General features: G+C 33.2%; 1 protein-coding gene across 1 annotated transcript; it reads left to right on the top strand.

The window, feature by feature from the left end:
• Positions 1-997: 997 nt before the first annotated feature.
• LOC105345841 (uncharacterized) lies at positions 998-7,377 on the top strand. The gene is made up of 4 exons (XM_011454158.4): positions 998-1,245; positions 2,268-2,412; positions 5,331-5,492; positions 6,772-7,377. The coding sequence occupies exons 1-4, from the start codon at positions 1,234-1,236 to the stop codon at positions 6,936-6,938; spliced, it is 486 nt and encodes a 161-aa protein (XP_011452460.3). The 5' UTR covers positions 998-1,233; the 3' UTR covers positions 6,939-7,377.
• Positions 7,378-12,349: the final 4,972 nt, after the last annotated feature.

A 12,349-nucleotide genomic window follows, 5' to 3' on the forward strand; every position in this document is an offset into this window, starting at 1 on the left:
TTTAATACGAGTATCTAGATTTATTATCGCCGGATAAACAGAAACACCTTATTTTCCCCGGTGATTAATGCTCGGCAAATGCCTAAAGACAATCTCATCAATATGGACTCTTTACTGCAACACATATTTTGATGTAGGGTACAAGCAGCGCTGAAATGCAGTAAACAAGATTATCTAATGAAGCCCACCCCCCCCCCCCCCCCATCCCCAAGAAATACAGTGAAATTGGGTTTAGATATTAAAACTATGGCTTCTGCCAAGCTAGCAATGGCTTTGTTTGGTGATGATCAAGGAAAAAAAGCAAAGTAATGTCTGACTTTTTGAAAGATCAAATGGGGTTTCAAGTTACAAAACGAGCCCAAATGGTTCTCTTTAAAAAGAATTGTGATAAACTAAAACAGCTTCCTTTGTCAGATGTAAAAAAAAAATGGCAATATTCGTGACAGAAAGCCTGACGAATGCTGATACAACAGATGAAAAGTTGGAGTAAAAACCGATTGCGTCAAAATTGACTGTATTTGAGATCAAAATTCAGTAAGTTATATTATAAAATTATATGATACACGCATGTATACGTAATGATAAATCGTGAACTTGTTTTTTGCAATCCACCTGTTTACCATGCAATACTATTTATGTGGTAAGTTTAAAACAGCGTAAAATACCCCGCGCGTGTGGTAAAAATCTCAAAACTTTAGTGTGGTGATTCAAGCATCTGCCTATTTATCACCCATGCGTATTGTTTGACCATACAAATCGCATATTTAACCACCAACGTAAATAACCAATTTTACATACAGTATGCACCAAACTTTTTAACTCTCGATATAAATGACATGGGACCTTTATTTGGGAATGTCTATCGCAAACATACATTTGGAGAAACAGTAGCGGCATGTCCCACATAAAGCTATAAGGTCACACTGATGTACATGTCGATATATTCACAAATCATTTTGTTAGTACATGGTATAAGTAAATGAAATCCGTACAAGTCACTTAGATAAATGGCATAACCAATGAAAAATCGTTTATTGGTCTAACTCATCCAACTCACAGTAAATAGGACTGGCAAAAAAAGTAAACACTCTCTTACAGGTAGATGAAGTCAATCAATAAGAGAATGACACAACCAAAAACATCTTATTTGATTCGTTAAACGTTATAGCCTGTGTAAAACCCGCAGTATATATACCGCTGGACACGCAACGGAAAAACAGTTGCAAACAGACTATGAAAATGCAGGTAAGGTTTTTTGCTCAATAAAAATCAAATTTTTTTGTCTATATCATTTTGTTTTTGAAAGTGATAAAGTTGTTAAACTAACCTTAAGAATTATTCATGCAACTGCCGAGAGATAATTTACTTTTATGCCTTCCAAGATTTCGTAGCATATCTTGAAGGTTTCGATTCGAAATTTCTTACCCGTTGTGTGCAAGTTACATTTATTTTTCCATATTATATTTTCAATCATTAAGAAAATGTATCGAATTCGGTTTATGTCATTCTTTTTAATCGTTGAATTCGATTCGTACATCTTTAATTTATAATCAGTGTATCTTTTGTTCCCTTACAACCTTAACTCCAGTATGTTGCTCTTTACCATTTCAAAACACCCGATCACCTTATTTTGCTTATGATAAATTTTAGTGAAAGGTATTATTTGCTTACAATAGTTGTGAATAATTTAATTTGACTTGAATTGACGTTATTTGTCACAAAATAAAATTTAGGCGTTTTATCAATTGAAATTTGATTCATGTTATTTTTTTTAAGTAACTAAACTCTGTTCCAAGATATATTTGAAGCACATTATCTTATTATTTATTACATGTAATTATTTATTCATAAATATCTAAGGGTTACTAATATAAAGCACCCTTTTAGATTTAAGATTAGGTTTCAATACACGGGTAAAAAAATATACGGATTGCTCAAGTACCCCGGATGGTAACGTTAAAAAATTACACGGTGAACCAAGTACATTCAAATGGTAGGGAAGCGTTTTAGTGTAACGTTGTAAATTTGTTATCTTTATAATTTAAAGTTGGAATTTCCAACTTAAATCTTGGAATTTCTTACATTTAGCTTTAGCGCGACCGGTTGGCAGGGGATGCTTACTCCTCATAGGCACCTGATCCTATCTCTATCTTTATAGAAGTCTTTGTTGCACTGCTTTGAATTTGTTATTGCTATATGAATATTTAAAATCATTAGCAGTTTTTTATTATCATTTATTTTCCAAAACTCTTGTTTCTTTAAAAAAGAGGGTACTGTTTGGAGCATCAATGCTGCTTTTTTGGGTTGCCATGAATATACATTGTATTCCACCCCCGTATCCAGGACAGTCCGATCTTACTTCAGGAAGCCTTATTGCAGCAGCTGGTTCAATTGGGATCGTTGCACTGGCAGGTCTGAACATAAAGTTTTGCAGTACTGTATAATCATTTATATTCGTGGAGGCCAATTTTCTTGGACTGTTACAGTAGTTTTTAGCTCACCTAAGCTTTTCTAAACACTTTTTGTTCGGCGTACGTCAATCTGTCTATCCGTTTGTCCGTCTCGTAACTTTTTACATTTTCTACTTCTTCTCAAGAACCACTGGACCAATTTCAACCAACTTTGGCACAAAGCATCACTGGGTAAAAATGATTTAAATTTGTTAAAATGAAGGGCCACGTCCTCTTCAAAGGGTAGGTAATTAAACCTTATTTGAAAATTGTTGGTATTTTTCAATAATCTTCTTCTCAAAATCCATTTGACCAGAAATGCTAAAACTTGTGTGGAAGCAACCTTAGTCAGGGTATATTTAATTCTGCTCAAATCATGGTCATGAAGGGTAGGATGGGGCCTAAATTGGGGGGGGGGGGTTCTAAATTTTACATAGGGATATACATGTATACAGTAAATCTTTAAAAATCTTCTCGAAAAAATTTGACCAAATAAGCTAAAACTTTATGAAAGCATCGTCAGGTAGGGTAAATGCAAGTTTGTTCAAATCATGTTCATCGAGGATAGAGGGCACAATGGGGGGTCTACCTTTAACATAGTTAGAGCAACTATTTAAAGATCTTCTAAAAAAAACTATTTCACCAGAAATGCTGAAACTTGTGTAGAAGCATCCTCGAGTAGGTTAGATTCAAAGAACCTGGGGGAATAAGCCGAGGCATATGCCCACAAGTGGCCACAACCCTATCACTATTATGTTTAAAATGACAATCATGCATTTAGTATAATATGTGTATTAACATCAAATATTTTTATTCTTGTGCATATCTCCGTAGAATTTATTATGTGCGTGTACATATAAGAATAAAGAATTCCAATCTTTTGTCTTAAAGTCCATAATTTGTTCCCCCTAAACAAAGTAACATGTTTATTTTAAAAAATATTACTAAAGATAACTTATTTAGAAGTAAACTAAAAAACTATAAAATGATTAAGTGCGTGTGTTTAATTCATAATAACGCAATTTTTACTTTCTTGACGTCAAATGAGTTTTTCGAATTTGAACAAAATAACCAAAGATATGAAAAAATATTTACAACACAATTCATTGGAATTGAACACCTACTTCAACATACCTTTGTTCCAAGAACCCCTCGCTAACCGCTACACCACGACATCACATGTTTTAATCCATCTAAATAACAAACTCAATTTAGTATTGCCCAAACATAATTCGGTCTTGGCCATTTGATGATCATCTTGAAAATTGAAATAAGAAAACTCGCTTTTTACCTCAGAGTGGGTCTTCGTACCATTTTTTGAAAATTGAAAAATATATTTCATGTTTTATCAGTATACGTTCTTTAAAAAATGGTACGATAACCAACTCTATAAAAAACTATAGTCTGAACATCCGATTTAATTAATTAGCATTTTGTTGCTCAAATAGCGTATACATATTTTGATGTCTTAATAGCAATTAATTTTGAGTCAATTTTTAAAGGTTTTGGCAATACTGAATGCAAATGATTACATATGCTTAATAGATGAAACAAAATTGGTTTTCGTAAGATAAAAAATAAAAGGATTTTTAATTGACTTGAGTGGGTTTATGCCTCGGCTTATTTCCCCACGTTATTTGTTCAAGTCATGGGCCTTTAAGGGTATAGTGGGACCACATTATTTGTTGAATTTTTACATAGGGATATACAGGAAAATATTTTAAAAATCTTCTTCTCAGAAACCAATTGGCCAGAAGAGCTAAAACTTGTAATAAGCATCCTCAGGTAGGGTAGATTTAAGTTTGTTCAAATCAAGACCCCTGGAGGTTGTGTTGGGCCACAATGTGGGTCCAATTATTACATAGGATTATATTGAAAAAAGGAGCTTTTCAGAAACCAATCGGCCAGAAAAGCTAAAACTTGTGTGGAAGCATCCTTAGGTAGTGTAGAATAAAGTTCATCAAAATCATGATCTCTTGGGTATAATGGAGCCACAGTTTTTTTTTTGGAGGGGGGTCCAATTTTTACATATAAGATAAATATTGAAAAATCTTCTGGAAAAGAACTGAAATTTATGTGAGAGCACAGGTTGAGCAGATTAAAGTTTGATCAAACCATGATTCCCTTGAGAAAAGTGGAGACACAAAGGTTAGATTTTTAAATTGTCAAGATATATTGATTTCAATACTGCAATGCTGATTTGATCCGAATTATGGTTTTTGTTACTCGGTTGAGCGATGTGGCCCCAGGGCTCTTGTTCTTTTAATTTTGGTTGGTTTTTTTTGGTTAAATCGTGGGGGTGCAATTTTCAGATTCAGTAAGATAATTAACTCTTTCCAAAATTTTTGTTTTCATCGAGGGTGTTAATTCGGGGTGGGGGGGGGGATGTGGTTACCCACAAATACCAAGAAAATTAAGCCAGCACAAATTCTAATGATTCCATAGTATATGACTATCTCTTTATGCTTTAAACAAGATTTTTGGTTCTATTGGCATGGTATCATGTACTTGACAGGCTTCAGCCTTGGACCTTGTTTAACGTTAGGATTATATTTCAAGATACTTACAGCATTTTAAAGAATGTTGTCATTAAAATTGAAAAGTTTATGCATCCATTTTAGTCAAGTCTTGGAAACAGCGAAAACAAAAAACTTGATGAACTTGAAAACGACTTTTTTTTCAAATATTCCAAAACAACTTTGGCTGAAGTTTTATAAGCTAATTTTTCTGAAAAAGGATAATTTATTTGAACTGAAATCAAAAAGGCGATAAACATCTCTCTCTCTCTCTCTCTCTCTCTCTCTCTCTCTCTCTCTCTCTCTCTCAAACTTTAGTTAGACCTTATTTTTTGTATTACGGTCTTAGTTTTATATTATACAGCAAGCGCTGCTCTGGCAGCAATGTCTAGTTCGAAAATCTCCAAGGACTGCAATTGTAAGAACACTACCCCAGAGCCAGTCACAGAACCAGTCACAGAGCCAGGGCCGCTCTGTGAGGTCCTTCTAGAGGAAGAAAGACAGAGATGCGGACAGGAGAAAGAACGTATGAACTTATGAATTTTGTTTGAGGCAAAATGTTTAAGGGAAAAAAAAATTGTAACTATGATTGAATGCAACGTGTTCATTTGTCTTTATGTTATGAATAATACAGTAAAATGTCGGGAGATGTTCCCATTATTTGATTTTAAAGTGTTAGATATTTCTGAATATCGCAAAGTCTCCTTCCAAATTGATATGATATAATGATATTCGTTGGAAAATAAACTGCATAATTTATTGAAGAAAAGTCACACAATTTCATTAGAAATGATTTACATGTATTTGTATAATAGATATCTTTAGGTAAAATAATGAATACGTAAATATCAATTTCTTCTTTACCAGTGGTTTGATTATTTTTTTTTTCTCTGTTGGGTTTTGTACTAAACACTGAAATAACCGTTCGACCCCCCCCCCCCTCCCCTGGAAAAATTTTCTGGATCCGCGCATGAAACTTAAAAGAGGAATTTATGGATGTATTTGACCGTACGTAAGGTCATAACAGAGATAACATAAATTTAGGATTTAGGATCAATGTCAAGTAATGAAATGACCTCGTTATGTCTCTGAAAATTAAGGTCAGACGACACGTTCCTTAATTTTTTATAACTTTTTCAAGGAATTTGTTATTTATTTACTAATACTTTGACATGCTTTCTTGCAAAAAATTAGGGTACCTTACCAGACATTTGTCAAAGATACTAGAGTATGCAATTTCTATATAATTTTATTGAAAATACACTTGAACTGCTGATATAAAAATGTGTGGCATATATATATATATATATATATATATATATATATATATATATATATATATATATATATATATATATATATTTCAATTCAACAATTTCAATTCTTTCCTTCAAATGATATTTCAATTTTGACACTTGCTTTTGAAATTGCAAATCCTCTTTTCTGACATGTGTCAAGCATTCTGATTTAAAATGTCCCAATAAATATGCATACATTTTTCAAGTATAGGAACTAATTTGCTAAAAGGCACTACTTTGTTATGTAAATAGTTAGAAGGATTTACCGATAAAGAATTAATGACATCACAGCAATATACAATCAAACCACTTATGACGTCATAATTGAGTTAGCACATCAAAGCATCGTTACAATGATAGTCACGTGATATGTGTCCTGTTCCCCCTTAATACAATTTTTTCTTTTGCATTATAAAACATCCGTCTGCTGATTTTGCGAACATTAGCAAAAGTATTGCAGTACCTCAACTGAGGCATGAGTACAATTTTAATATTTCTACCTTTCAGTTTTCGGTCGTACCATCAGAGGAAATTGCGAGGAGCTGGTATCGGATATCTTTCAGGACTGTGTCCAATGTTTAGAATTCTTTGATGATGAAACGGCATGTAACGAAAGAGCAATATGCTCATTTGATGAAATAAGAGGCGTATGTGTGAGTTCCGATGGATCCTGATGACTCCAACAAAAGAGTTATTGATTAACCATGATTACAAATAAAGTGGTTTTTGATCAAGAAATCATGTTTTTTATTTTTGTTTATTGTTGTCCCCTAAACACTGGCAATGAATTTTGAATCAAAGATATGACTTTTAACCGGGTTTTCCAAAGGAAAAATCTGGTTATTGAAATGGTGAAAATGTGGGGCGTCTGTAAAAAGGATGCCCCTATTTTACGAATACCTCTTCAAAATTTTTTCAGGGTAGAAAGTTGTTGTTCTGCAGATCAATTGTACATAAACCAGAGATGTGCATATTAATTAGATTTTTAATTTTGATTATTTATGAAAAAATACCAGCTGTTGAACTTACTAGTCATTTCTTCGCACAATTCTGCATTTAGGGTACACTTTTTGTACGAATAACTCCTCGTACAGTTGTCAAGAAAGGAAGTTGTTGTTTTGAATATCAAATGTACATTTACTTGTATCAGAAATGTGCACATTACATTTATTTTAATAATATGAAAATATACCACTTGTTGAACTCGGTTATTTTTTGGAAAAATATTCATGTGGAATTTCCCATTTCTCTGGATAGTTAGTGTTTATCGAATCGGGGTTGACAAATGAATTATGGATACTGTTCACACAAAAGAAAACCCGGTTTGCTGTCACATTGACAGCCTTTCTGCTGTTAAATTTTCTTTTATTTCACTTTAGCTAAAGGGTCAAGCTAGATTTTCTGATCAGGTATTATCCGGTATGAAATTTTCACATTATTTACTTCTTCTCCAAAATCACTTGACGCAAATTATCCTTAGGTGAGATGAATTCAAAATTATTAAAATAAAGGATCATGCCCTCTTTCAAGGGGAGATAATTAAGATTCAATGAAACATTTTTGGCAATTTTTTGAAAGTCTTTTAAAAATCAATTTGACCAAAAAAGCTGATACTTGTGTAGAAGCTTCCTTAAGTTTGTTTAAATCATAACCCCCGGGCTAGGATTAATACATAGGAAATAATACAGAAATATTATTTCAAAATCTTTTTTTGAAAAATCATTTGGCAAGAAATGCTTAACTATTGTGGAAGCATCCTCAGGAATTTACTTTTGTTCAAATCATGATCTCTGGAGGTAGGGTAGGATGTAAATTCTTTTAAAGAGAAGTGTCTTATACAGAAAAATTTCATCCGAAAACTAAGACGTTTGGTTGTAATATACAATAACACTCAAATAATTCCCTAGCTTCAAATTAGGAAATACTGTTTATTTAATTATTTTCCAATTAAGATCGGGAAGGTGTTTTGTATCGGAATCGGTCAAATTTTGAAAATAATCAATATTTCTATTATTTTTTTTAAATGATTGTCACATGTTTGTTCTCTATAACACACAACTTTATAAAAGATTGTATATTTTAAGATTTTGATCGAAAATATGAACAAAAGATGTAATTAATTGTCATTAATATTTTGTTTTTAATTCAAAAAAATAAACGTCTTATTGACGTTACTTAACACGATTTATAAGAAAATAATAGCATGTATTTATTCACACTAAATTTAAAACTTTACAATGAAATATTTATAATTTAATTTATAAAACAAATTTTCCATTTTCTCATAAAAAATACAACTAAAATCGTATGAAATAATCAAGAGTATATACATTGTATACTTCTTTGAACAACGGAATCATAGTAACTTTCAGATATCATACTCTAACGATCCATAAAGTAAGAGTTTTATGTAGCATTTAACCTTAATTTCATAGTTTCTTCCTCATCTTTCGTTCATTTGCTGCACTCAATAAAGAAATAAAGCTTCATATAAATAGTGTTTAAGATTCTTCTAGAACATCTTATAAAATTCATTAGGTAAACCATCTATTCCGGGTGACTTATTGTTTTTCATTAAGGTTGGGAAGTTTTCGCACATTTCTTTTTCTGACAAAACTGATGATACATGTATGTTATCTAAGTACGTATCGATATTGTTTAATGGTACGTCGTTTGAGGAATATAGATTTTCATAGAAATTACATAGCTGATCTAAAATATCTTTAGTTTTAATAAAATTTGATTCTGCGTAATAAAAAATATGATGAATTTTTTTCTCCTTCTTCTATCCATTTGACCTAATTTGAGCACCTTTTGATTTATTTTCATACAATTTGTCTAGTTGGTTTTCTAAACCTTTTTTTCGTATCATGTTTTTGTTTAAGTAATCTTGACTTTCTATCTTCTCCAGTTCATTCTCAATTAATAGTATTTTGTGTTTCATACTTTTACTTTTTTCTGTACAGTATTCTACGCTAAGGTATTTTACCTTAAGTTTTATTAATTCCCATTCAATTTTCGGATTTGTTTCTAGTTTAATGTCATTTGGCAAATTTAGTAGAAATTGATTTATCATTTCGCAATATTGTATAACATGTAGAACAGATATACTCAGTTTCCAGTATCCTTTCCCTCTACTATTGGAAGAATTTCGCATTTAAATATGATAGCTATGTGGTCACTCATTCTTAATAATAATAATAACCTTTATTTATCCAGGATTACACGATTAGCTGTAGCTAGTTTTCATCGTGGTCCTGCATTCTTTTGGTTGACACAAGCGGTGGCCCTCGTAAATAGATATTTTTCGGTCTGTAACAAAAGTTTTGTGTTAAAAATATATAGTCTATTCTACTTTTAGCAGAGTTGTTGCCATCACACCAGATGTTTTTTTTTGGGGGGGGGGGTTGCCACAAATCAAGGAACGATATTGTAAAATTTTAAAACCATTTAAACTTTTGTCTTTTTCCTTTGACATATAGCAATTGAAATCACCAACAAGAATTATATTATTTTCATTCATACAGTACATTGATATCCATTTTGATACCTTTTTTAAAAAAGCTAACTCTATCGTTTTCAGTATTTGGAGCATATAAGTTAACAAGTGTAATAGTTTCGTTGTTATGTTCAGTATTTAGTACAATTATCCTGCCGTCGGCCGATCTGTGTTGGTAAATGAGTTTAAAATGAAATTTACTACTAATCAAAATTGAAACCCCCCTGCTATGCGATGAATTAGAAAAACACTTCCACCTGGAATTGTTAACATATTCTTTTTCTGACTCAAAATGCGTATCTTGCAAAAATAGTACATCACAATCGATTTCATTCATCCAATCATATAGAATTACCCTTTTCTTATAATCTTTAAGCCACGACAGATAAGTGAAATAAATTTTACAAAGGTCGTCGTTTTTTGGTTGACAGTTACCATAGATTTATCTCAAAAAGTTATAAATACCTTGTTGTTTGGTTTTTGCCGCTCTGTGCAGAGAGACAGATCTTGGTTTGTTGGTGCTCCGGTTGCCTCGGTGTTTGTCCGCCAGACGCTGGATCAGCTTCCTGAACATATTTTGCCCCGGCCACGAAACTGGGTCGGTATGCTTTGTTTGCTCCGTGTCTAAACCAGTGCCCCAGTAAAGATCATAAACAGAATGGGCAAACAGGGTGTTGGGTTTAGAGGTGGATAGAAGATCTTTCATTTCTTTTAACTGGTCGATCTTTGCACACAGTATTTCATCCATTACCTTGTCAGCTTCGTCTCTCCATTGTGGAGTGTTGGTTAGGGCTTTCCCTATTTGCTTGCATTCTAGGGCTGTGTCGGATCCTATCGGCGGCGACAATATTGCCTGTTCGGATAGCTTTAGTAAGCTGGTACGCCTACTCGGCTGAGTTGAAATTTTCACCAAAAACCTTGATATCACATGGATAAAAATTAGATATAACGTTTCCACTGCCTTGTATGGTGATGACATTTTTCTGCTCTGCGGTGTATTTCGAGCACATGTTTGATCCAGGTTCGTGACCCGGTTCCTTGCAAGCGGCGCATTTACGCTCGTTTGGACAGCTGCGCGCAAAGTGGTCGGTTTGCCAGCATTTAGTACAGGAGACGGTTAAGCGATGATATATCTTACACTTCAATCCCGCACAATAACTGAAGCGCGGTAACGGCTTGGATGGAAGTGTTTCTACATATATAAACCTGTTTCCGTTCAGGACACTTGTCATTTTGTTGTTGGATGGGTTTCTTATTTTTTCTTATTTTAGATCGATTTTAGGGCGCACACCAAGCTTAGACAGCATTTCGAGTACCGCTGAATCGTCAACAGAAAGTGGTACTCCATAAATTGTGACCTTGAGAGCCTCGTCGGTAGGATTCTCTAGTCGGGCAGAGTATGGGTTCGAATCGTACACTATGATGTGTTGGCTCTTAAAGTCAAACCCATCCAGTAGAATATTGTCTCTGCTTGGTTTGTCAATAAGATAGATTCGCCATAAATTCCGGTCGAGCTGAATGCATTTTATACTATCTCCACCTACACATTGACTAACTTAACGGCTTCAAGAAGCTCGAAATTGGAAATACGTTCATTTTCTTCGTGTAATTAATTGTCTTTTATATATATATTGGTTTGAGTAATTTTGCCATCTTGTCTTCTAGAGCAAAACAAATAAATATGTACAGGCAAAGTTATTTTGGTTCAATATAAACAAAAGGCGATAGGTGAACAACAGGTAAACAATGCTAAGTTCGTACTCACAGTTCAGTTCATCATGAAGAAGTCCTTCCAAAAACACAAAATTCATACAAAAATCTCACAAGTATAATATACAGAGGGTATGTTTCCAGAATGCATGAAACTGAAAGGTAGCTTTTGGAAAATCAGAATTGCAGAATTTGCAATATAATCAGGTCAAATGACAGAGAGCAGTGAGAATGCGTCCACCCTGCTCAATGTCCCGTGACTAATCCTAATCAACAGCATTATAGGTTATCTACATATTTAACTTTAAAAGGAAACATCATACATTTATAAAATAATTTGTGATTTAATAATGTACTCGCTACTCTTTAAAGAGAAAATTTGTGGAAATCGCTATTCAACATTTTTTATCTAGTACATGTAAGCCCCAGCTTTAATAATCAAAGAAAATTTTATAGCATTGAATGATTTATTTTTGACGTCGTCGTGTCAATAACTGCCGTCAGGTGAGCAGACAAATTGAAAAACGCGCGTTAGCGCGTTATGATAATTTGTTTGCTCACCTGACGGCAGTTATTGACACGACGACGTCAAAAATAAATCATTTAATGCTTATATTTACATTCCCTTACTGAAGAAATCAATTGTTTACTTAAATAAATCGATATAAAGTGCAGATCACGGAGGGAGTGAGTAAGTAACAGAAAGAACAGCTGTTTTGCAAAACCGGTTCAAACTGGTTTTCACATAGACAGTTGAGATGTGATCGACGAGCATGAAAATATAATCCATGATAAATAACTCTTGAAATGTTGTTTTTAACAATAAAGTCAACTTTTTTGTTGAATAATTATAAAACATGGTGTTTTGACAACATT

This window comes from Magallana gigas, chromosome 7 (assembly GCF_963853765.1).
Source record: "Magallana gigas chromosome 7, xbMagGiga1.1, whole genome shotgun sequence".
Lineage (NCBI taxonomy): Eukaryota > Metazoa > Mollusca > Bivalvia > Ostreida > Ostreidae > Magallana > Magallana gigas.

What these genes read in the sequence shown, in the direction of transcription:
- LOC105345841 (XM_011454158.4), top strand. An exon ending in TGGGATCGTTGCACTGGCAG is followed by an intron (nt 2,413 to 5,330) that starts GTCTGAACATAA and finishes TATATTATACAG; the next exon opens with CAAGCGCTGCTCTGGCAGCA. An exon ending in ATGCGGACAGGAGAAAGAAC is followed by an intron (nt 5,493 to 6,771) that starts GTATGAACTTAT and finishes TCTACCTTTCAG; the next exon opens with TTTTCGGTCGTACCATCAGA.